The sequence below is a fragment of the Camarhynchus parvulus genome, chromosome Z (genome assembly GCF_901933205.1).
Source record: "Camarhynchus parvulus chromosome Z, STF_HiC, whole genome shotgun sequence".
NCBI classification, from domain to species: Eukaryota; Metazoa; Chordata; class Aves; order Passeriformes; family Thraupidae; genus Camarhynchus; species Camarhynchus parvulus.
In genome coordinates this window covers 17,988,647-18,013,988 of record NC_044601.1, presented here as the reverse complement: position 1 = coordinate 18,013,988, position 25,342 = coordinate 17,988,647, and the positions used below count along the sequence as shown (strand labels likewise).

General features: G+C 39.9%; 1 protein-coding gene across 4 annotated transcripts in view; it reads left to right on the top strand.

Annotated features, from left to right (window-relative positions):
* Positions 1-1,039: 1,039 nt before the first annotated feature.
* The window catches only part of GRAMD2B (GRAM domain containing 2B), a 41,990-nt gene continuing 17,687 nt past the window's right edge, over positions 1,040-25,342 (top strand). For 3 of the 4 annotated variants that reach the window (XM_030968556.1, XM_030968555.1, XM_030968554.1), the window contains exon 1: positions 12,380-12,535. In XM_030968556.1, the coding sequence (XP_030824416.1) occupies positions 12,472-12,535 (64 nt within the window). In that variant the 5' untranslated portion in view covers positions 12,380-12,471. Of the gene's footprint in view, positions 1,165-12,379; positions 12,536-25,342 lie in introns of those variants that run through there. The other variant, XM_030968557.1, reaches the window with a different exon arrangement.

Sequence of the window (25,342 nt, the reverse complement as noted above, 5' to 3'; positions counted from 1 at the left end):
AAAAAAAAAGTTTAGGTATTTAGTTATGCAAAGAAACCAGAAACAAAAGAAATTTAAAAAGAGAAAAATACATCCGTTTGTTTAGATGTCTTTGCATTTACCAATAAAACCTGTGGATAGTCCAAATGGATTTGTACTGTTTCACTAGCTGTTCATAGATGCTGAAAACAGCATCTATGAGTGTATTATATTAAACACCTTTGGTCACTCTCATAGACAAATCTTCATTACATGCTGGTCCAAAATGAAGTTTAACAAGATTTCTAAATGCTTTGGATGTTAAATTAATTCCATAAGAGGATTTGCAATATAAAGATTTCTGATTATTTCACTCCCTAACCTAATCATTATAGTAATCTTCAACAAACAGAAAACCATGTAAGTTTGTAGTTAATGTTTGCCAATTTATGGAAAAACTGGTTAGACAAACTGATTTTGTCCAGTTGGGTCCCTGTGCATTGAGAATTAAATGACTACCTGTATTTAAATTGAACTGCAAGGATCTGACTTTTATAGCAGCCACTTGCACACATGTGGACCAACTCATCACTGGAGAAGTGCAATATAATAATTTTGGCATCTTCACAATAGGTGCATGTAGTCACTTCTTAAAAATATACAAATTTGTTATTCAAACTTGGACACTTAGAGATAGGTAGATCACAAAGTAGAATTTATGACAGAACATGTTTCAGTTTTAGGTACAAACCTGAAAACAAAACATAATATGAAATAGAGTTCATGTTTTACACTCCTCAATTCATCCAAACAAGTTATTGCTATTTATAATGAAATTTCAAACACACAGTTCACCTAGATTTGATAATTTTTGTTCTCAGGTAACCTTCTGAAGTGCTGCAGATAAAAAAGAAAACTCCCTTATGATGTCACAACACTACGTTACTCATTAACTGATTTTTAAACCTAGTTTGAGCTGAAGTCACACCAAGAAAGCACTTCCTACAGCAGAGAAAGGCTGTGTGTTTCATGGATTGCTCCAGAATTGAACTTACCTAAGTCTGCAGTTAGCTCCATTAAAATGCTGAAAAAAGGAAGCTCCTTGGAGGACTCTGTTTTTCTTTCTGAAAGTCAGAACAGCTTCCGAAAATCAAGTAATGATGCCCCAGCCAGTCCTACGGAGAGTGTTGGATCAGTATTTATAAGGTAAATCCCAATATATTTGAATATTTTGCATGTGCTCAATGATGGGGGAACAGGACAGCAACAGAGGAGGGCACTGGGACAAGTACACTAACAAAAATACCTAGATAAGGAAGCCTAATACGAAAAGGAAATGCACGTAGAGATGGTAATTTCATGTATGCTACTGATTGCACTGGGAAGGGGAGCACTACTGTAAAGGAGAAACTTATGATGGAAGACAGAAGGGTATTTTTTTCTGTTTCCTAATCTATTGACACTGAAATAGAGCTTTGAATGTGTATAACACTATATACTAATAAAACTCAAGTTTTAAAGTGACCTTTATAGGGTCATCCAAATATCTATAATATTTGAACTCTGTACAAAACAAATGTAAACTTTGTTAGATCAGGGAGTTTAGCAAAACATTTTCATGTGTGTTTTTGTCTAAAGAGACTTCATAATGTTTATTAAACTAATTTTCAAGATGAGTGCCACCTTATTCACAAGAAATATTCAAGGAAGTAGAAAACTTACTAAATGAATTCTGGTAAAGGGTTTCCTGATAGAACATTGCAAAAAAAAAATTAGGGGAAAGTCTGTTTTCTTACTTTGGAAGGGTGGACTTGTTGAATTGCAAATTCCCTCTGTGGTGGAATTCATTGCAATGCAGAGTTCTAGATAAATCATGCACATTTTATACAGCACAAAAAAATGAGGGAAGGCAATGTCAGAGGGCTACTGGCACTTAGTGCTTATCCTTCCTCATCTACTGCAGGAGCAAGACAAGTAAATATTCACAGTACTTATGTCAACCCATCATGAATAAAATAGCTTAAAAAGCTATTCAAAATATCATTAGACATTTATTGGTTCTTAATCTGCTTGAAAATTCTTTGCCAAGGGCTGGTCCTGTATGGTGCTGAACAGCCCTGAAGAGTGATTTGGAACCTCTAAATAGTCTTTGTGTGGCTGAATTACATTTCTTTGTGGCTATGCACAAATTCTTTAAATGGGGTGACAGATCTTATCACTAATTGGGTCACTTACTATAAAAGAGCCTGTTGGCCTAATTTTTCTCTTTTGGAATATTATTAGGGCTTTTTAATATTATATCTGCATATCATCCTTTCTTTCAACTCAAATGTCAGAGAGATAATGTCCAACAGTTTGAACAGATAATAGAGAATCAGAAATTTAAAGTTTAATTAGAGATTTCAAAGACTCTTAACTAGAACTTTGAGCTTGTTTTTAAGAAAAAAAATTCACGACTTTTCATATGCCTCTTAATCTCATTTTGCATGGGACATAAGTAACATACAAAGGTATTCAGAGGGCAACAAAACAAGTTGGTGATTTTTACCCACTTCCTAATTTGGACAATATAAATTTTGTCCTCCTTTCTGTGTCCTGTCCAGATCACGGGGCAGACAGATCTCCCTGCTTTTTTATTTACCATTAAATAACCAGTACACAAAAAGCTGCCATATATGCTCTGGGGGCAATGTGACCAGGCCTTACAAAGAACAGGTCCTTTACCCCAGATTTCTCAATAATCAACCTGCCTGCCAAGTACCGAGTGGTAGGAGCAGGCCTTCTAGAAAACCAGTTCACTCAGTTGCTGGTTCAGTAAGGACAATATGATTATAAAACCTTGCTGTGAAACTATACCTCTATCAATAGCAATGATGGAGTAGCAGGCTGCAAATACTAGGCAATCATATAAGAAGGATGCACAATAGCACATAATGAGCTAGATGGACTGAGCTCTCACCAAACTTGCTTTTCATGTGTTTGTCACAGTCAGAATATTGAAAATGAGACACATGAAAAATCATGGAAAATTATTTTGGAAAAAATAAATGCAGGCTCTGCATTTTTAGGTACTCTTTTCATACAGTCTTATTTATTTGGAGCATATTTTCTATATATGAAGATTCACCCACAGAGAAAATTTAATGATCCTTCTTGTTCATTCTAATTATTCATGCCCGGGGAGAAAAACTGACTATATGCCTAAGTTTTTATATACATCTGGTTTCACCTCACTGTAATTGGCATGTGGATGAGCATGAATTTGGCAGAAACCAGGGAGTTATTAACATTTCATAAAGGGGAGCTCACAGTGTATTGCCATGGCAGCATGTTGTTCCTGACATAGAGCAAAACTGATTTCAGAAGGAAATTGTGCTCAAGCTGAGGTGTCAGCCACATATTATCGATACAAAATTTGTATTGATAAAAGTACTGGCCACATATCTTTGCAGCATTTCATCAGTATGAATGCATAGAGTTGTTCTGACATCAGAACAAAATATGGGCTAAAAACCAGGGATCTTCAAGCTCCTATTTGGAGCCCATCCCTATAATATGAGTCAATACCCTGTATCCAGTTCTCCTAAAATTTAGGAAAATCTTAAGGCTTTTGATTTTGAATAATCCCCTGAGTGACTCTAGGAAAAAAAAAAACCCAAACATATTGAACACAAGAAAATTAGTTTTTTCAGCAATTTAGACCACCGGTTCTGTGAATGTCATAATGCTATGTATGTTTACATCAATCTTAGCAATAATCACATTACAGGTTATATTCTAAATGCTTTAAAAAATTCAGCATTGGTCAGTAACAGTGATATTAGGTGAGAGTTAAAAACAATTTTTTTTTAATTACAGAACAATGTTTTTAAAATTACAGAACATGGAGAGGTTTGTTTTCTAACTATCTCATCAAAATGGAAATCAAAAGGGTTCTCGAGTCCAGTCCTGACCCGGAAGCTCATTTGGTGCACTACAATATACAAATACAGTAAATACAGCACTCACATTTTGCATCTGTGATCTGGCATTAATTTTTACCTATCTTTTGCTTACAACAAAATAACAGAAAAACTCTGTAACAACAAGTAACATAAACTTTAAAGATGGTTTTGTTACAGACAGGTTTTTGCTGGGACACAAAAAGGAACCCTATATCCAGATTTCCTCTATGAAGATTTTTTGATGGAAAGCTTTTTTAAAGGAAATTCTGCATTGAAATTATATCCCTCAGAATCTTCCAGTGTACTGCTGTAAGACTGAGGCTTAGCTCAGACTAATTTAAGAAGTCATGTTAAAAAGATAGGCACACACCACCTTCTAAAAGGTGTGTTGTTTTTATAGTTCTGTTATGAGCACCTGAAACACTGGCAACTACCTTATTGCTCAATGGCTTGCATCTGGGCTCTGGCATTCACCCTTACTGGCCTGAATATGAAGACATATTTACATTTGTTTTGGTTTCTTTTTCCCCAGAGTAATATAACTTCTAGTTCTAAATAAGACAGAACAGTAACTGTATAAGCACAGTCAACTAGCTTATTATTCACAGCTCCATCTGATGTAAAGACTGTGAACAAACTGAGAGTATGATTAATTCTTTCACATTATCTTATGTTCCTCACTTTAACCTTTCTCTTCTAAGGGTAAGGACAAATCTTTCCTAATCTTCTGGAAAGTCTGGGCACTCTATTTCCTTGTAGAAGATTCAATTTATCCTCAAACAAGTCTGTTTTCATTTTTTTATATACTTAATGCACCATACTGCTGCACTTCAGAGACTGCCAGATGACTAAAGGTTTTTCTCAACAAAATGATCACCCTATTTACACATATCATGAATGTTTGCATGCACTTGGGCACATGTTGTTCCAAAAAGGACCCACATGTATTCATTTATGATACTCAGATTGAGTAATTATATACGTGCATGCGCCTTATTTATTAGATACACATCATCTGTGTGTATCTAATGAATAATAACATACAGATGTAGCTGGATTGAAATTTTTGTCCAAGTCATCTCTATACAGAGATGTCACACTTGGATATTGTCCAGGATTTCCTTGGACATTTTTAATCAAAGGATGACATACCAAGTTAATGTGACCCATCAGAGCAGAACAAGCAATACTTACATTTATCTTTTTTAACACAGATGGACAATATATTAAATGAGAACGTATATCTCTTTTATTAAAAATGGAAATATCTTTTTTAAATTATAAATGGAGAAAGTGCGGATTTTGCTGCCATGAGATTTCATACAATCATTTTAAATTACAAGATCTAGGTAACACGGTATTATAATATGTTAGCGCTGACATTCATGAGGCATCCAGACCAATATACTGCATGAAAATATGCCATAACTGCCTTTTTTTTTTTATTGTGAGCTAAGAGGAGACAGCGACGTGTTTTTCAGCAAAATGCCAACTGGCTGAGTGCTTTCTCATAGCTGGCAAAACCAAACTGTTAACACATCACAAGGTTGCTTTTTCCAATATGTAAGAAAGTTGCCATGAACAATTTGGAGTGAGATGAAGATTCCTTTATTTCAGCGGTTGTACTGGAGGGTTTTTCCATTAACCCTTCATCCCATACCGTTCTTTTGATCACCATGGCACAGTAAGACACAGTGGTGATGCTCACAGCACAAAGGGTGTCTTCTGTGACTCCACACAGGTAATTTTAAAGGTCACTGGTCCTAAAATGGCAGTAAATGTGCTGACGAGTACCTGTGCAATGTGTTACATGCTCACCGAGAGGTGGGCTGACACCATATTACTGATAGCCCAGAAGTTTTGCTGGCAGTCTCTCTCCTTTGTCCTGCTGGGTGTTAGAGCACGAGTGTAGCATGGTCTCGTTCACCCAACCGTTTCAGCATGGAGCCACAAGGAACAGCCCCGGTATGCTCGTCCATTTGTGATAAACTCTCCAACTAGCTTTCAGCCCCATGCACTGCCTTGTCTAAAGGGGGGTTCAACCAGTACAGTAATCCAGGCTACTTTAAACAAAAAAACAGGAAGAGATAGTCAGATAAGACTTTCAGTAAACAGCTCAGAAGAAAAATATTACCTCATATGGGTATCTATAAAGTAATTTCGAACTTCTAAAAGCAATTATTAAATTCTTAATCCAAGCAAGGAACAAGACTCACCTGGCCAAAACTGCTTTTCACTCATTGTAAAATCGCACCATTCACTGTGTTCTGGCCCTAGTTATCTTCCACAGACTATTTTGGACCTTGGCTCCACCTATTTTGAGCATACTTCAGGTATGCTGAGTAACTTTAACACTGTTTTTGAGCATTCCTGATTGAGTCAGGAGTATCATCAACATCAGCTCAGATCAGGTATGGCTTTGTCTAGCTGGGTCTTGTACCCTCCAAAGACAGTCTGTAGCCACTCTGGGCAACTTCTTCCAATGCTGCACCACCTTTTTAGTCCAGTTGTTTTGTGGTTTTTTGTAGTATGCATCTCACAAGCTGGCTTCACTCTGATTTGTGGATGACTTGTGTGTATTCTAGAAATTAGAATTTTTTTCCCTGTTTCAACATCTTTTCAGACGTCTATTGGTTTGTGTCTCATACTATCAAAGCTCCTATTTCTATCTAACATAAGACTGCTTTACTATCACATTTCAACTATAAGGACTTAGCAGGTTTTTCAACACTTAAAGGCTTCCAAAACATTTGCATAGCCTTCACAGAATCCTACCAATGCAGAATATCACAAAGAAAACTGAAGATATATACAATGACCTATTAGGCAAAAGTACTTGTGATGTATATATACAGGTCATATACAATGACCTATTAGGCAAAAGGCACTATTGAGGCTGTAGCTCTTAATACATATTTTTATACCTACAAAGACATACAAAAGAACTTTCTACTGAAGAAAAATATGCTCAAAGCACACAGAATGCTTGTAACCACTCTACTAATTTTCTGCTTTGTTTCTTTCCAAGAAGTTCCCTCATATTCAGGCATGCTGACACTTGCCAGATAAACTGAAAAATACTTTATGAACAGCCACAATCACTGCACTGAAATAAACCTTGTTGATTAAGACAGCCTCTAATGTTGTCTATTTCCAGCTAGATTGTCTTTTTCATCATTCAACAGCAATGTCCTAGCCATGAATCTCTAGGCATGGGTAGCAGTTCCACTGCTTTTTATACTGACCTCTCCGGTGTGTCTCATTAGGCACTTTTACTGTTTCTTGCTTCACGTCCTTCAAGATATGATTCATAACTATTCTGATAAATTGAGAAAACAGATTGGAAAGCAAAAAAAAAAAAAAAAAAGAGCAAAATGCACGAAGGATATGTAGATGGTCATACTTAATCAAGTCTTACAATTTGCTGCTGATGTACTAGAGGACAGCATCTCAGCTGACATTTATAAAAGCATCATTAGGTCATACTGCCTGATTACTAAACCTGAGCCAGCCTCACCTGTTGTGAAACAAAAAGACTTTACCACAAAATATGACCAGTGGTGCTGTGTATAGGACAGATGAAATAATCTGTTAAACTCCTCTTTATACAACCTTCATAAAACCACTGGTGTTGAGTATGAGGGATCATGCTTCAGAAAATACCTAAACCTACAAGAGACAGTTCATAGAAAAAAAAAAAAAAAAAAGTCCCAAGCCACAATTTATATGTTTTATCTGAGACTACAGATAAAATGAAAATTATGAGAAAAAATAGACAGGTTTTCACTGTTCTTCATATTTAATAAATTAAGAAGTAATGGCTTTAGATTTCAGCAACAAGGATTCAAGACCATGTTGTGGATTGAGGACATCCCCCAGATGATAGCAAACACTGGAATTGGTGGTCTAGGCACACTTAGGACTTTTAAGAATAACTGAGACAGGAGTCTTGCCAGGAGTGACACAGGAATAGTAGGCCTTAACTCAGGACAGGAAATTAACTCAATGACTCAGTGAGTCTCTCCCCATTCTGCTTTTCTGTGATTTCATATGTATTGTAAATCTTTTTGTTTTGCAATGAAATTTTTTCCTATTGTTCCATCCCTAATTTTTTATCCTTTGTCGTGTTACACATAATGTTGAAGGTTCTAATTACTGAAAACCCTGAATCCCCTCTAAGGTTTAATATACTCTTCAGAGTAGGAACATGTGAATTTTAGTCTATACAGCATCACCAGTACTGCAGGCATTAAAAAGTAATCAGTAACTTTATAGTACACTACTTTCTCTTTCTCTCCCTAATCTGCCCTTCAGCAGTTAAAGAAAAACACAGCCCAGATTTTCTCACAAGGGGTCACTTGGTGACAGCTTGATCTTCAAACACTTGCTTTACTGTATCTGTATATATGAGCAATTATCACATTACAGTAAACGGTCCTTTGTGCTTTTTCTTTTTATGTAAGACTTGATCATAATAAAACATATGGTTTTCAAGTATATTCCACTCACATGAGCAGTCCCACATTTGCTTCTTTAATATAAGGCACTCCTCCCTGAATATTCCTGAGAATCCTGATATTCAGAGCTTTTATAACTCAGGAGAGTGCCCTCTCACTCTGAAGTTGCTGCACCATATACAGTTTGACAGAGCTTGGTCACAGAGTTTCTTTTTCAAATCCTAGAAAAACCCCACAAGCTATAGTCCTGGTTCATTGTTTGTTACCTCCAGTGTCATTATCAGGTAAGAGCAAACTGGACTAAGGACACATTTATCACCAATCTGCCAGAACCAAGTCTCTGACAAGAGTTAAGATATCATTATAGGGAAGAAATAACTAAGCAAGGATTCCTTTTTTTAGTGTCGATGCTTTAGGCATCAATTTATTTTAATGTAAGTTTCTTCTGCACTAAATGACTAGACAGATTTATTTAAATCAGAGAGCTGTGCACACCTTGAGAATGGAGTCAGATGAAACTACAAGAGAGACTGAGCTCCAGGACCAAGCAACTCCTTTCTAGTTCTTGCACCACTGAGGTGAAGACAGGAACCTCTGGCAATGAATGAACAGAACAGTCAGTGGCAGTGTTTATCTCCTAAAGAGGTGGTTACAGCTGACAGACTGAAAATCTAAGCACTCAAAAGAAAACAAATTTTATTTATTCAAATAAAGAAGTCACATTCTCACCTACTAAAAATAGCACTTCTGCTGAACTGCATATAGTTACACAGGAATTATTCAACCACAAGTCTGCCTCAAAATTAGGACTAAATTAGCAAATACATTTTTAGTGCAATGAAAAGCCTCTAAAAACAAGATCAGGGGTAGGCAGTCACTTTTCCTACTGATTCTAATCCTCCTGTGTATGCCTTGTTAGTGCACGTTTACCCAATCCCCAGGGTGCCTAAAACCTCACACAGGTTTCTGCACCCAAGAAAAGGACCTGAAGAAACACATGATGCCTTCCCCAGCCCTTTCAGTGCCAGCTCTACACATAGTCGAGGCAGCTGAAATGGCTCCTATTCTGTTACGGGTGGATAAACAAAATGTTATATTGCCACAGGTTGTGTCTGGTGTTAGGAGATGGGAGAGGCTCTGCAAAGCAGTGCCAAGTGCACTCAGGGGTTCCGCAGGGAAAAACAGCAGCAATCAATGTTCCACAGGTACAGGGCCTAACAGGCTGAATAATCTCCCTTGTAAATTAAATCTCATTTCTTTTCCACGTGTGCCTTGACATTTATGTTAAATACTACATGGACATTAGTTAAGGGTGTCTCCCAGAAATACAGCCATTTTAAATGTCTTCCATTCTATACATATTAGCATATAGTCTTTAAATTTTCCTGTACTGGAGCCAATTAAACCCACACAGTCTAGCAAAAATCATACAGCAATCTCACATTTTTTACAGGATCTATGTGCCCAAGCAGCTATGGCAGTCTTGAGGTATTTCACCATTAACACCTCCTTTTTATCACTGATTTCCTGAAAGTATTGCAACAATACCTAAAACCCTTTTCTTGTGTGCCCTAAGGACTAAATATCCAAAGGTGATTAATTTGCTTCATACACTTTTCAATCTGAAATGTACATTAGTATCTATCTCCTACACAGATATTCACTAAAAGAAACCTCTCTACTGTACATACTCTCCCTTTAGCTCATGTGAATAGTCAGCTCTTAGGAAGTTATTCTATTCATAATTTTATTAAAACATTAAAATAGACCTTTGCCTAGACACGTTACTGTGAACTCTCATCCCAGGATTTTCTCTCCTTTGATTGCATACTTACAACCACAGAGTCCATTTAAGCTTTATTAAAACGTAATTTCACCAAACTGAAACCTAACTTACTTAACCAAGTAGTAAAGACATTTTTCATAGCTAGTGCCTGCCCTGCAAGATAACTTGTGGCAAGCGCTGCCTTAAATCTAACCTTCCTGAGGGCACTCAACTTGTCCCACAGCCCCACCAGCACAGGCCCAAGGAAACTTGACATCTACAAGTACATGGGCCCCAGCAGGATGCACATAGAAGTGCTGAGAGCAGATGGACATCATAGCTATGCTTCCTTATCTTTGAAAGGCCATGGAGATCAGGACTAGTGCCTGAGGACTGAAGAAAGCAAATGTCACTCCAGTCTTCAAACAGGGCAAGAAGGAGGATGCAGGGAACTTTCAGCCAGTCAGCCTCAGCTCAGTCCCTGGAAAGGTGATGGAGCACCTCATTTTGGAGGCCACTTCTATCACAGGGAAGAAAAGAAGGAGATCAGGTGTAGTCAGCATGGATTCATTAAAGGCAAGTCTTGCTTGACCAACCCGATTGCCTTCCACGATGAAACAGCTACATGGATGGATGAGGGGAGAGCAGCAAGATCTTCAAGGCTTTTGACACTGTCTCTAACAGGCAAACCCACAGAGGGTGGACTGAAGAGGAGGACGGGGAGGTGGATTGAGAACTGGCTGAACAGCAGATCCCATAGTCATAATCAGTGGCACAGGCTCTAGTTGGAGGCCTGTCTGTGGTGGTATCTCCAAGGTTCGATACTGGGCCCAGTCTTGTTTAATTTATCCATCAATGACTTGGATGAAGGGGCAAATCCTCCTCAGCAATTTCACTGACAACACAAAGCTGGGAGGGGTGACCCCAGAGGGCTGTGCAGCCCTTCAGAAGGACCTCAGCAGCCTGGAGAGATGAGCACAGAGGAACCTTCTGAAATTCAGCAAAGGCAGGTGCAGGATCCTGCACCTGGGGAAAAATAATCTAGCACAGCAGCACAGGTTGGAGGCTGACCTGCTGCAAAGCAGCCCTGAGGAGAAGGACCTGGGAGTCCTGGTGGATAACAAGCTCTTCAGAGCCAGCAGTGAGTCCTTGCAGCCAAGCAGGCTGATGGAATCCTGGGCTGCATTAAGAGGAGCAGTGCCAGCAGGTTGGAGGATGTGATCCTCCTCCTCCTCTATTTGGCCCTGGTGAGGCACTCTGTCCAGTACAGGGCTCCTCAATACAAGGCTAGAAACTCCTGAAGATGTCCAGCAGGAAGGACTAACTTGATCAAGAGTCTGCAGCTTAGCTCCAGTCCTCTCGTCTGAGGAAAGACTGAGGGAGCTAGGCACCTTAGCCTGAAGAAGGTACGACTGAGTGAGGACCTCATCAATGCCAAGGGGACAGAGTCAGGCTCTTTTCAGTGGTGCCCAGCAATAGGAAAGGCAATGCCCAGAAACCGATGCAAAGGAAATTCCACCTGAACATGAGGAAGAATTTTTTTACTCTGCAGGTGACCGCACACTGGAATAGGTTGCCCAAAGAGGTTGTGGAGTTTCCCTTGCTGGACATATTCAAGAACCGTCTGGACACAATCTGTGCCACACACTCTCGGATCGTCCTGCCTGAGCCAGAATGCTGGACCCACTGGCCCCTTCCAACATCACCTATTCTGTGGGTTTGTGATTTTTCTGTGCAAAGCAGCATGGGGTGCTGCTGTTGAGTAAGGAAGCATAACCACCTACTTGTCTGCTCAAAATGTAAAGCCGCAGATGGAAATACCAGCTCATCATTTTAGAAGTTCACCTTAGTAGAGCAGTCCTGAGGCCAATATCAGTATTTGGACTACTGCCTGCTTCCACGACTCACCGGGGAAGCGCGCTGACAGAAAGCAGGGCCCCGGCCACCGCCACCTTCCCTCCGGGACTGCGTCTATGTCAAACCGCGTATCTCCTGTACCCCCGTATAAAACATTAAGGATGGCTTTTGTTGGAACCGGCGGGAGCTAGTGTCTCACGCGACAGCGTCCCGACTGAATAATTTAAAGCTCGTAAGGGACGGGCCTCACGGGAAGCGAGGCGCCGCATCCCTCACAAGCTCCGCGGCGCGGGCGGCGCCGGCCCGGCCGGGCGGGCTCAACCGGTTTGCGGCGGCTCCGGCTCCTGCCGGCCCGAGCGGCGGCGGGTCCGCCCCGGGGCGGGGCGGCGAGGGCGGAGCGGGCCCGGCCCGCTGGCGGCGGAGTGCCTTGCGGCGGCGGGGTGGGTCCTGCTGCCCGTGCCGATGGTGCTCATGACCGAGCCGCGGTGCGATGCGGAGGAGCCGAGGGCAGCGCGGGCCGCCGGGCGGCGGGAGAACAGGGGCGCTCCGCGGCTGTGAGTAGTGCCCCGCCGGGACGGGGCTCCGCGCGGGGCTGTGCCCGGGCCGCCCGCCGGGCAGCGCCGGGGCCGCGGGGAGCTGCGGGCGGGCGCGGCGGGGGAGCCCCGAACACTGGGGCCGCGCTGCAGGGGCGTCAGCCTGGAAGTTCCCGGGGAAGAGTCACCAAGGGGGCTCCGCCTCCAGGCTTAAGTGGGCGCGAACGCCCACCCCCGCTCGGGCAAAACCCGCGCTCGAGTTCGGCGTTGAACTCCGAAGTTGCAGTTTTAGGAGCAAAGAGTATAAATACTGCTTGTAGTAGTTTCACCTAACAGCCTGAAAATCTTTCTGCGCTGTGGCACTTAAATACAGTAATTGTGCTTTATCGCTTATGTTAAAGTGCACGGGCTCGTATGGGAAGCTGTGATCCTTTCCTCTGGGTGCCAGGAAAACCCAGAACTTTATCGAAAGTTCACAAAGTCTGATACAGGCAAGAGACATTAAAATGGGAGTTCATTCTGATGTCCTAGAAAGCAGAGGATGTCCCTTCTCAGGAGAAGGATGGTGGTCACTTGGTGGTCCTGGCATGGTTCCCCGCGGGGCCATACCCAGACTCACATTTCTGCTTTCTAACCTGAGATGTACCGGAAAACTGAGCAAGTGAAGAGGTCGGAAATATTCTTCATGAGGAAGAGGAGGCCCTGGTGGCTGGTAAAGGCAGTCCGCTTGGACTAACTGATGGAAAGTAGGGAAGTCAGAGTGCTCAGAGGAGTGGGAGAACTCCCCTGAGGCTGCTGACCTTCCCAGCCTCTCATGGTGATTGGGAACGTCCAGAGTTAAAGGTTCACTCCTGCATTGGTCTCTTGCTTCCTGCAGAGATCTCAAGTTGTTTAGGTGCTTGTGAGCCATGGCAATGACCATCGCGTGAAAATGTTGCTGAAATCAAGCAGCTGTCTGTTTCCATACCAGGCTCCCGATTCACATGGGGTTTGGCAGTCCCAAGGACAGTTTTTGAGACATTAAGCATCTGTGAAACAAGAAACTAAAACATGTGGAGCTTTCTCCTCGAAAGAAATTAATAAGAGTTAACTTTCTCCTAAACCGGGATGATTCCTCTTCCTGAAGAACATTTCTTCACAAATATTTAGTCTTATACAGCTTCCAGGAGAAAGGCAAACAAGTTGCCAGCAGCTAGCTCTTTCTCTTGAAACAAATTCTGAGAAAGTCTGTGTTGGTTTTTGGGTTTTTTCCTCAGCTGTTGTATGCATGATGTCAAAGCAGGTGTATTTCTCAAGTATGTATTGCAGTGAAATCTGTTGCCAGAAATAACTTGCTTGTTAGAGAGCGCTGGGAATCAAAGTGTCTTCTAAGTGTCCTTTATTCTGTATGGTGTAATCACATCAGTGACTTCACACTACAAATGAAACATAAGTCCCAGACCTTCTCTAGAGTCTTCTGACTTCAAGCCTTGGATCCTGGTCTCTGCGCAGAATTATGCCAGTGAACCTAATGAAATTTTTCAGGTATGCAAGATCTGTATCTGATTTTTCTCTTGAAAACAGAACTAGGAGTCCAAGGTAGTATATGGAGAGCTTGATCTCGGAGGCATTGAACATGCCCAGGTAACTAACTGACCATCTGTTTTGCCCCCAGGTGTTTAGTGTTTCAGTCCTTCATCAGTTAACAGTTTTAGAAGCAAGGTCAGTCTTAGCCAGTGTGATAAACAGAGAAGTCTTACTCACTATGACTCTCTAGCTTTTTTTAGCTATCGACTTTTGCTGTTCAGTAGGTGTCATGCAGGGAAGAGCTAGGCAGTCTGTTACACTTTAAGATACAGTGTTCAGCAATAGTGGCCTGACAGCAGGAGGGCGAAAAGACTGGGAGAGAAAAAAAAAACTTGAAAAGATTGTCTTAAACTAGAAAATTGTAGAAGCATTTGCTCTTTGGAAACAAAGTTGGAATTTCTTTTCCAGCTCCATTTTACTGAGAAACTTGTCTGAGAAACTCTTGTGTTCATTTGATTGGGAGTTAACCTCAGAAGCCATGTATCTTTGGTTTGACTAATGTGAAGTTACAGGGGAGATTGTTCAGCTCAAGAACAGAAGCGTGGCTTTAATTCAGCTAGAAATGAGATTGCTAGAAGTTGAATTGTTGAAGATTTGGTATTAGAAGATGTTGTACATAAGTGTATGTGGATTTGGTGGAGTTTCATTCCCCTAATGTACTTCCAAGGAACAATATGCAACTAACAGAGCTCACGATGACCTCTATTTGACAAAAATATTAGCGGGGTTTTAGAGGTTTAGGGAATCTTTAGTGTTTTCCAAAGCTCAGCGGGAAGAGAGATTCATATGTGTAAAGAGATTTATGTGTATACAGTAACCTGTACTTCCTGGAGGTATGCTTACAATGTTGTTCAATTTACAGATGAACTTCATACCTTAATCTGCTGCTGGTGCCATAAGGGCCCCCTGGGGGATAGGTGCATCTGAAGGACCGAAGCTGTAAAAGTATTTTAGGTTGTTTTGGTTTTTTGTGGTTTTTTTCAGGGTTTTCTTGGATTAGTTTTTCTTAAGTGTTTCACGGTTAGAAACTTCAAAGTTCATATTTATCCAACAGTGTTTCAGAAGAGTTAAGTACTTTCATACTGATTCAGAAAATGGCCTGCTCTGGCTTGTTTAGTGATACTTACATATTTGCAAAGTTTCCAGTAGAGCTCTGTGAGTTGTAACTCCAGAGATAATACTATGACGAAGATGGGCACTGTTATTATGCAGACCCAAAATAGTGATGTGCCAAAAGTTTGTCATTATGTGGAGCTTCTTCCAAGCAAATAAAAATTTATGGATGGAAAAAAGTTTCCGAGTGTAGCACCCTAACCATTACCTCCTGATGTGGCCTTGGACCAAAAAGGAGTTAACCCTTCCACTGTATTTAGAGAATTTTTTTTTTTTGACTGGGAAGTGGGGTGTGGTTTTTTTGTGGTGGCAGTGGACCTCCTGTAGAAGCTGTCAGCCTTATTTCAGGGACAGTAGGTGAAACAGATGTTTGAAAATTGAGCACTGAAAATAAGAGTGTGGCACATTAAGGAGAAATGGCAGAGGAGTAATAGGAAGCAGTTCTCATGCTTTGTTAGCATCCCTCTGCTTTTACCCATGCTTGCTTCTGACGGAGTCCATGTAGCACTTTCTGGTGCCACTGGTAATATTTGTTCTCATATGATTCAATTTGTCTGTGTAAGTTTAATGTGATGGGTTACCATATGGCACGATTTTGTTAATGTTAAGTGGCATATTCTGTCCCCATATGATTTACAGAATCAGGTAATGTCCAATTACTGAGTGTCACTTAAAGAAATGAAGGGACTGGGACTTAAAAATCTGAAATATGTGGAAGGTTTTCAATAATTATTTTTTTTTTTTTAGCAAAAATGCATTGCAGGTACTGGGGAAAATATGCTACTGCAAGCAGTGGAAAATGCTTGCAAGCAAATGGGTACTTCTGGGCAGGGAGAATGTGATTTTTATGGTTTGTTTGTCTAGCATATTATTCTGCTGTAACAGATGTTTCTTAATAACTGTTTATCAGTTGATAAATTAAAACAGAATTAATTGAGTGACTTGTGCTTAATCAAAATTCACTTTTTTCCTTAAAGTCTCTTACTTAAGAAAAACACAAAGTGCAGAGAAAAAAGGGGAAATTATTTATTACCAACTTAAAGTTTTAGTTCAACTTTGATCTAAGTTAACTTCTTTCTGGCAAAAGTGGTGGGTTTTTTTAGGGTTTTTTTTTTGCAAAGAGGAAAAGTATAAGTATGTATTTTCAGGGGATGAAAATACTAATGCATACTAAGTATCATATTTTTTAGTTCTTCCCTAGTAGTTCTTCCTTACTTTTATAGCAAAAGTTGTAACAGATGATCTCCAAAGAAGGAGAGGCTTGTAAATTAAACATTTAAATTTATATGTGTGACAAGAGTTTTCCAGTCTAGGTTTGAACCTTCATTTGTTCATTATGATGTTTTTTGATCACTTCCGTTTTTTCCCTTCTCCCTGACATTCCTATGGTGTTCACTTTATGTGCATGCTAAAGTTATAAAAGCAGATTTTTAAAAATAATTTTTATGTGTGTAAATGCATGGTATGGATCTGAAGAGTTTTTTCTTTCCACCCAAGTGCCTCATGTGGCTAATGTATTTACTAGTTATATGCAATCTGTGAGAAATGCTTGTTAGGCAACGTAATAACTACAGCTTTGGGCAGCAGGATTTGTTGTTGGAATTTGACAGGTCATGCATAAATATCCCATCACAGTATTGTCCTACTTACTTCCATCTTGCTTCCATCTCTATAACTATTGCAGTCATGTGGTTAGAAATTATGTGCTTATCTAATGAGGCTGCTGCTGAGACTAATGATCTGAATGCTCTGTACATAGCTGTTGCCAAATCCACATATATCCTTTCCAATGAATCTTTTCAGACCTGTGTTACTTTAACTAAACTTCTACTTGGCACTGACTGTCTTTGCCTCTGTCCTTGAAAAATAGCACACTAAGGTTAGGGAGGTTAATAAGCTCCAGAAAGAGTGACAGGAAATAATATATAGGCTGCAGATAGGCAGCAGACAATTTCAGCGGAAAAGAGAACATAGAGGCAGACTGAAGCCTTCACCATCTGTGGACAGAAGAGGCAAACCTAGTTATCTGACCGAAACAGTAGCTCTGTACATACCCATAAAACCAGCCATACCCTGGCGTGACCTGCTCATGCCTCAGTTTAGCCCTCTGGCTGTAGTTTCAGTCTGCTTGTGAAAGACAGAGCACGAAAGACTGTTGATGTTCTTTTGTAGCTGCCATCTATGCTATACTAGTTCAAGAAGAGCTGTTTAGATTTGCTCAGCCTTTTTCTCAACAGGAAGGAAGTTTGTCTTACAAAAGTCCAGTAAATAACAGGATTATATATATTCCTATTTGGTTTTGAGAACTTTTAAAATACATGTAAACGTGCTATGACCAGCATAAGAGTGGGTGTGTTTTGCCATGGAGGACAGCTTGTTGCCAGTGGAAAGGCTCAGACTGAAGAAGTAAGCTTTGAGAGCATTCAGACTCAGTGTCATGGTGATATAGAAAAATAGAAAAAAATTGTGAAAATAGAGACTCCAGTTGTCCTTAGCAGATGTCTGGCTACCATGTGTCACATCTGATCCTAATAAGACTACCTTTTTCCAAGACTCTGGAAGGAAAACGGTTTCTTATATTTGGTGTCACAGCCAAAAGCACTGTTGTGACTGGTGTTGGTTAGATACATTGTTGGGAGATAGTATTTCCTAGTGTGAAATAGTAGCTTTTGTATTCAATTATCCACATTGTTCCGGTCTTTTCCATGAACACGAGTGGGTCTGTAAGAGTAGTCATAGGTTGAAAAGATAATAATGGGAAATTCCGCATTGCCAGATCCTTGGTGAATGGTTCACTTCTGTCCTTGATGAAAGCCATCAAAAATGTGCTTGGGTGTTCCTTGAAAATTCTAATTTTGTCTCCTTGATTAGTTGTGTTTTAAACTAGGAAAGCCTGGTAAAGCACAGTAGATAGAGGAAATGAGAAGTTCATTTTCATATCATTTTTTTTCATTTGGCTTTGTTGTGCACTATTCTTGCTGGGGAACCTCACAGAAAATGTAAATAAGATATTTAGGAGCAGAATCTAACTTTAAACAGCAGCAGAATCTGACTTTAAACAGCAAAATCTTATCAATGATTTTGGATTATCTTTTATCAAAGCCAGTTTTCAAAGACACTGCTTTATTAGAAAATTCAATCCTCCTTCTCTTTGTATATAACTTGTCAGAAGAAATTTTTTTTTCTCATGTACATTGATTAAAACACTTTTGTATAGCATAGTGAGTCATTATTTCTAAACCTACCATAGACAAGAAGCTGCTGGTCAAGGGTTTCATGGCAGCTTTACTTTTTAACAGCAGAGAATGGAATCAAAGTGTTGATAAGATTATTACCAAACCTCTGCTTTCTAACTGCATTCTTAATAACAGTTGTTAATATAATGGCAGGTGTTTGATTTTCTTTTTTCATTTTGGTTTTGGGGTTTTTTAGAGGTTTTGGGTTTTTTGTTTTGTTCTGTTTTTAAGTATTTGAGTCTGATGTAACTACTTAGATTTTTTTCAAAAGCACAATTAATGCGGGAAAACTGGCATCCAAGTCTTGCAGTGTGCTGAGCTATGTTTCTCTGGAGTTCTTCCAGAAACCAGAGGTGCATCTTCAGGCAATGAGGCCAAACCTTTATTCTATGGTGATCAGGCCTTATTTGTAAAGATGCTTTTATTTTTTCAGATAGGTACATATTGTTTCTGGCTGAGTTAAGGAAAAGCTCTGATTGATAGATGTTTATATGGTAGCATTGAACATAGATGAATACTGCATCTATATGCAATTTCTTTCTCATTGAATTTGGTATCGAACAATTGGTAGACCTGGCACTTAAGTGCCCTTTCTATCCTTTTTCCACCCAGAACATGTCATAAACAAGTCAGGAATTTTTTCTTTTCCCTTTCTCCTGCCACTTCTGAAAGCTAAAAACGTGAGTTAAGACTGTACACTGCCTTTTCAGTATGAATTGCGATTCTATTTTTGTCTTGCTTTGGGTTGGAAGATTAGGTCGGCTAGAACTAAGGAGATATGAAAACATTTTCTCCTAAAGGATGCAAGCAGGTTGAAGAATGAGAAAAACACATGCTCCTATCCAAAGTAGGGATAAATTAATGTATTTTGCTTAATTTTCTTTTTTTTCTCCCTCAGAAATGTGTTTGTCCAAGATTTCTGTTGTGCACTAGGTTTGACTATGCCTATGTTCAGATAAATAGTTGTTGGTCATCCTACTGAAACTCCCATGGAAGCTGCTTGATGGGAGTCTTGTGGAGTTGAGTGAAGATGCATATGAAAGGGCTTTTGCTTTTTGAAGTGGATATATGAAACGGAAACTCTTGAGAAGACAAGAGAGCTAAATGGCTTGTGTTCCTGTTCTAGTGTTAACTTAGTAAAATATCTTGTTATAGTGTCTCTGGTTTCAGAGCACAGGGAATTCTTCTGTGGTTGTTTTTTTTTTTCTATGGAACTTGATAGCAGTCTGGTTTTGATTAGACAGGGAATACAGACAGTTAATAATAGATGGTATTTAGAGCAGAGAATTTACATACTTGCTAATGACGTCTGCAGTGTCACAGTGATCTTGCTGATGTCCAAGTGGTAAGGCAGTGTGAAACTTGATCTAGTTATTATGTGAAATGTCTATTCAGCTGAGGAGAAAAACCTGGCTTTCTCCTTAACAGTGTTGGAGGGCTTTCTGTTCAGTACCAACTCCAAAATTTCATTTGTGTTTTTAATAAAGACATTGCACTGCAAACATATGGAACTGTTCACAGGTGAGTAATTGTTTTCTAAGAGATAGATGTGGTATAGAACACAATAAGCATTTCTGCAGTTAATTAGCTTGATGAATAAAATTAGTTTCAAATTTTGAGGAAGTCCTAAATAATTGGTTTCATTTCTCTTTTGGTGCCATCTGACATCAAGGTTCCAGCAGTGCCTACAGATGTGTTTCATCCTAGAAATGCCTAGGAAGCATGTGGTCTACATGCAACTGTGCCCATCCATATGCATGTTTTACACAGTTAATGTGCAGCTGTGTAACTCTGCCTCCATTATGCCGTGTTTGACTCTGGTCTCATGAGAAGAGAATTAGCCTGCTCCCTGAACAACCTGAGGAAGCTAAATCTCAGTCTGCTTCATACCTATTCATATTGGCAAGCTGACCTTCTCTGTCATGCAGGGTTTCACATCTCCACACCATCATTAATGCTTTGCTGCTCTCCGTATTTGGTATAAATACATCTGCTGGCTGTAGATTAACTATACAAAAGATGTACAAAATTGTGTACTTCACAATCAGCTGCTTTCTTACCTTCAGGTTTCAGCCTTAAATACAAGCTGTATACTAAGTATATGGAATTATGCAAATACCAAATAGATACATTATGTCAATCTAGTATCTATTATAGCAGTTGTTCAGCAGCTTTCTGCCCCTTTGTGTTTAGAGTAGCTGTAGCTTGTTTTCTGCCTGTTTTGATAGGGAGTCTTAGTGATAGTCAATGTTTGATTGTACATTTGCATGGTAAGAATAGTATGTGGTCTTCAAAGTAGATTAAATCACAACATTCTGAAAAATTGTTTCTGAGAGATGTGTTATCCTACATAAACAGTGCTGTGTGCCACATAACACCAGCACGGCTGTAGAACTACAGGAGGCATTTTGCATCTGAGTGACCAGACTGTACAGACAACACCTAAATCCTCAATTTGAGCACTATTGCTAGTTTTTCCAGGATGGAGAGGACAGCCGGAGAGTTTACAGTGGAGAGGTATTTGCTTCAGTCCAGGTGTGAAGTAATTGAACTGTGTACAGTATGAATGCAAGCTCGTCAGATAAAGCACTCCAGAATCTGATTACATGTGCCAAAAAGGTTTGTTCAGACTGGTGTAGCATAGAAAAAATATCTAGTAGCATGATGGGACATCTCTTCTGAAAGAAAACTTCAAGACTTAAGTCTTAGTAAAAGGTAGTTGGAGATGATTGCTTTGCTAGCACATGATATGTCAAGGAAACTAAGTGCTTAGGAGGAGACCCGTGACATGCAGCGTGCTGAACAATGTCCTTCCAAGCATTAGTGCATTCCATCCTACCCTCTTGTAGTCATCTCTGCTTGAAGCATGTTGCTGGTATGTCTTTTGGATAATGCCTAGATACATCTCTTCATCCTGCGCCATATTCTCTGCTTTTAAAACCCTGCCAAAGTCTGTCATATTTATTTGGGATCCTTAAATGCTTGGAGTCTCTCCCTTTGACTTTAAATTTCTGTAAAAGTGACACAGTCCTTTACCTGCATAGACTCATGTAAGAGAGTAAGAATAGCTTAAATAACTATCTCTTAGCATTAGGACTGTTCACACTGCTTTGATTCCTTTGTCAAATCCTGTCAGTCGGCCAACAGCTACCCAATTAAGCAAACAGAATGAAAAGATACAGAATGTCATTTTATTTATGATGGATATTTTCTCTTGGGTTGTACCAAGCATGGTTGTGAACGTTTGGGGTGAAATTATTCCCCAGCTTCTTGGGTTGATAATTTGCAGTAATGCAGCAATCTAACTGCTGTTGCAAAATTAATCCTTTTTGTATAACACAAGTGAAACTGGACCAACAAGGCTTCTAAGGTAACATGGTGATCTAATATGTATGCTCCATTCCCAGAAGGAGTGTTGCACCAATGCTGAATCACATTAAATCCTTGGGAAATATGCTTTGACTCCAGTTTTGCAAACAAATGAAGATCTAACATCTTAGATTATTCAACAGGTCATTTTTGTTCCTACATAACTGATCTGCAATGTGTGGACTGGCAGACTGGTTTGTCACAACTTATTGTGGTTTCTGAACTTCTGGAGCAGTTATCAGGCAGACCAAGTAGCGTGAGTGTCCTGAGGAAGCTTTGTAGAAGGATTTGTGTGGTTGCAGGGAATTGAAGACAGTAGCCACCATATAGTTCTGGAATTTTGGTCTCTCTTGTGTGTGCCTGAGAAGTGTTTGTGTCTGATTCAGTACTGGGGTTATCAAAGACAGCAGTTGTTCCTTGAGGTTCGCTTTCCAAACTCTGGCCTATTACCACTTCTCTCTCTCATTGTTTTTGTTCAATGCTTCTTACTCAAACTATATTTGAAGGGAATAGAGGAAAAGTTGCTATTTGAGATTAATGTATTTAGTCTTTTTTCTCTTGAAAAATTCCCACTAATGTGGTACAGCAGTGTGGTAACTTACACTGGAAGTCTGAATTTTTCACGTCCTGGTGGAGGTTAATGCCAAGGAAGAAATTTGAAGTTCAAAGAATTTTATGCAATACAAGGAACTTGACATATGCCTGCCACAAACTTTTCTTTTCCCACAAACCATTCAGATCAGAAGAGGAGAAGTTCCTCTAGCTTTTAAAATTTATTGATGAATAATGTGTTTCTGAATTACATTAAAATGGGACTTAGCCCACTGCCTTGGTTTATGTATTTCATAGCATTTTCCCTTAAACACAACTAATGTTTATATTAACTAGCTTAGATGCCATACATGATTGCACTGTAAGTGCAGGATTTGGCTTTGAAAATAATCCCTATGACAACTGCTCTTTATTTGGAAACTAGAGACAGCATCTTTTCTTTTAGCTATTATTTTAATAGGCTTGATGGTAGTACCAAATAGATGAGGTTTGGGTTTGGTTTTTTTTTCCATTTCAGTGGTCGCAGTGTCACCAAGTTATTTTGCATTGCCCTGACATTTGCAAATCCAGGCTCTTTTTTTATGTGCGTCTACTCCCAACAGTTGTAGTGAGAATGACTACAGTGATTCTAAGTGCTCTTAATCTAATTTGTTGTTGTTCCTGACTTTTGTGCTCTTTTACAAAGCATTTACGAGTACTGACTCACTCATGAAAATGTGAAGAGTGCTTTAATTTACTTGTGGGAAGGGAAGGGAAGGGAAGGGAAGGGAAGGGAAGGGAAGGGAAGGGAAGGGAAGGGAAGGGAAGGGAAGGGAAGGGAAGGGAAGGGAAGGGAAGGGAAGGGAAGGGAAGGGAAGGGAAGGGAAGGGAAGGGAAGGGAAGGGAAGGGAAGGGAAGGGTTCTTCTGATACTTAGAAAGTACCTGCTGTGTGGAGCTGTAATTATCAGAAATATAAGGACAAATCCATCTATAGTTTTTCATTATGTGAAGGAGGCATAAGGACATAGGGTGAAGGATAGACATGATGAAACTGTATCAGCAGGTAGGAAAACACCCTATTGCTATTGTCAGTGTCATGTGTCACATGGGTGAGTCTCCTCACAGCTGTGCAGCTGTTCTCAGGAGGTACCCTGGAGAGGTGAGCAGGCTGGCACAAGTCAGCTCAGTGTTCCCACACACAGCTGTCAGCAGGATTAGCATATTGGGATGCCTGAGCTCTCTGCCACCTGAAAGCAGCTGGGTGGAATGTGTTCAGACACTAGAGATTCAGGAGTAGTAGAAGTTGGTAGAGAAGACAGAAAAAATGGATGATGAAAAGAGAGCATGAATTGTAAGTAAAAATGCAGCAGCAAAGCATCTAACCATGCTGACAGATGTAAGTGAGCAGTAGAACCTGTGTTATAGATTTTTTAAAAAGATATTTGTACTATAGAGACCTGAGACTTGCCTCCTTGTTAAGTTGGTAGCATTGCCATGTGAGAATAGCAGGCTGACCAAGGACGCCAGTCCACCAGTGATGGACACCAGTCAGGCTTCAGGCTCAAGCAACTAATCTGAAAAACAATGCTGTGTTATGTAGTTCTGTTCACTTGGGACTTTCAATGCTAAGCTGCTTTTTTTGAACCTGGCAATTTTGCCTCACCCTGTTCCTTATCCCACTCATTTCTGGTACTCTCTGGCCACTCTTGGAGCCCAAGGATTTGGGTAATAGAAATACAGCAAGACTGTGAATAAGACATTTTCAGGATTTGCAAACATTTGGAATACAAACTCCCCTATGCTTGCAGGGAGAACTTTGAGTAGGTAGTCCATTTGTCTGTCTGTTTAAAATCTCAAACAGCATAAAGCTGCTTATTCATTTTTTTCAGGCAGATTGGGTTCCACTTGAATCTCATGAATTGCCTATTTAGTTGTCATTTGTGTAGACTGAAAATAAAAGCTGATGATGTGTGGTCAAGGGAGAGCTGATCCAAGAGTGAAGTTATGGGAAAATAATAGGGTTTTTCCATATCGGCTTTGTGTATAATTGAAAGAATTGAAAGTCACAGTAATAACGTGAGACTTAGGGAGTAGGAATTCAGTGCCGCTGTGGTGAGGAGTGCTAAGGGTGCTGAAGAAGGCTTAGATATGGAAATAACTGCTCTGTGTGAATGATGCCTTGAGAATCCTGGCATTTGTCCTGTGGCATAAGTTCTAGTTTATCTGTGAGGTAGGATAACACCTCATTGGACCTCAATTAAAGTGAAGCATATCTACTGATCTTACTCATCAGAATGCAATAAAAGCAAAAGATCTTTTTGTGCCCTTCCTAAAAGAAGATTAAATTAGTTTGAGAACTTCTGTTAACAAAACTTTTGCCTTAGTAAGAAAAAAAACTGTTCATAGTAAAGACAGTGCCACATGATGGCTGTAGTCTTGCTGCAAAATAGCAGAAATTAAATATTATAATGGAAAGCTTCTGTAAATGGAGTCATTCAGGCCAGGCATTAAATTAGTGGGTGACATGGTTTGGCTTTCCTCTTTAATCCTAAGAGCATTCTATAGTTTTTGTGAAGCTTCAGGTATCTGCAGGCAAGTGTGTGTATGTATTTGTCATGTCATTTTAAAATACCATCATTCTTCACACCCTGTTATTAATAATAGCTCTTTTTCTCCAAGTTTTCTGGGTTGTCATTTTGTTGGAAAGTTATGAAAAGGGAAGCCAGGGGGAGGCTCTAATGGTACATTGCTTAGCCTTCAGACTCTGGGTCCACAACACACATTTCTGAAGCAGCAGCACGTGCTGTGAAAAAACAGTGCACTGTGGTGGCAGTGCTGCTTTTTAAAATAAAACCAGTGCTTTTTGTACTTGGAGAGAAACCTTTATTGCAAAGATACTGCATGTGGATTCACACAGAAGATGGGAAGTGAGAGGCAAAATAGGACCCATCTTCGTCTTGCAATACTGAGCTACAAATAATCTGCTAAGCACCAAGTGCTGCCATGCAAGAT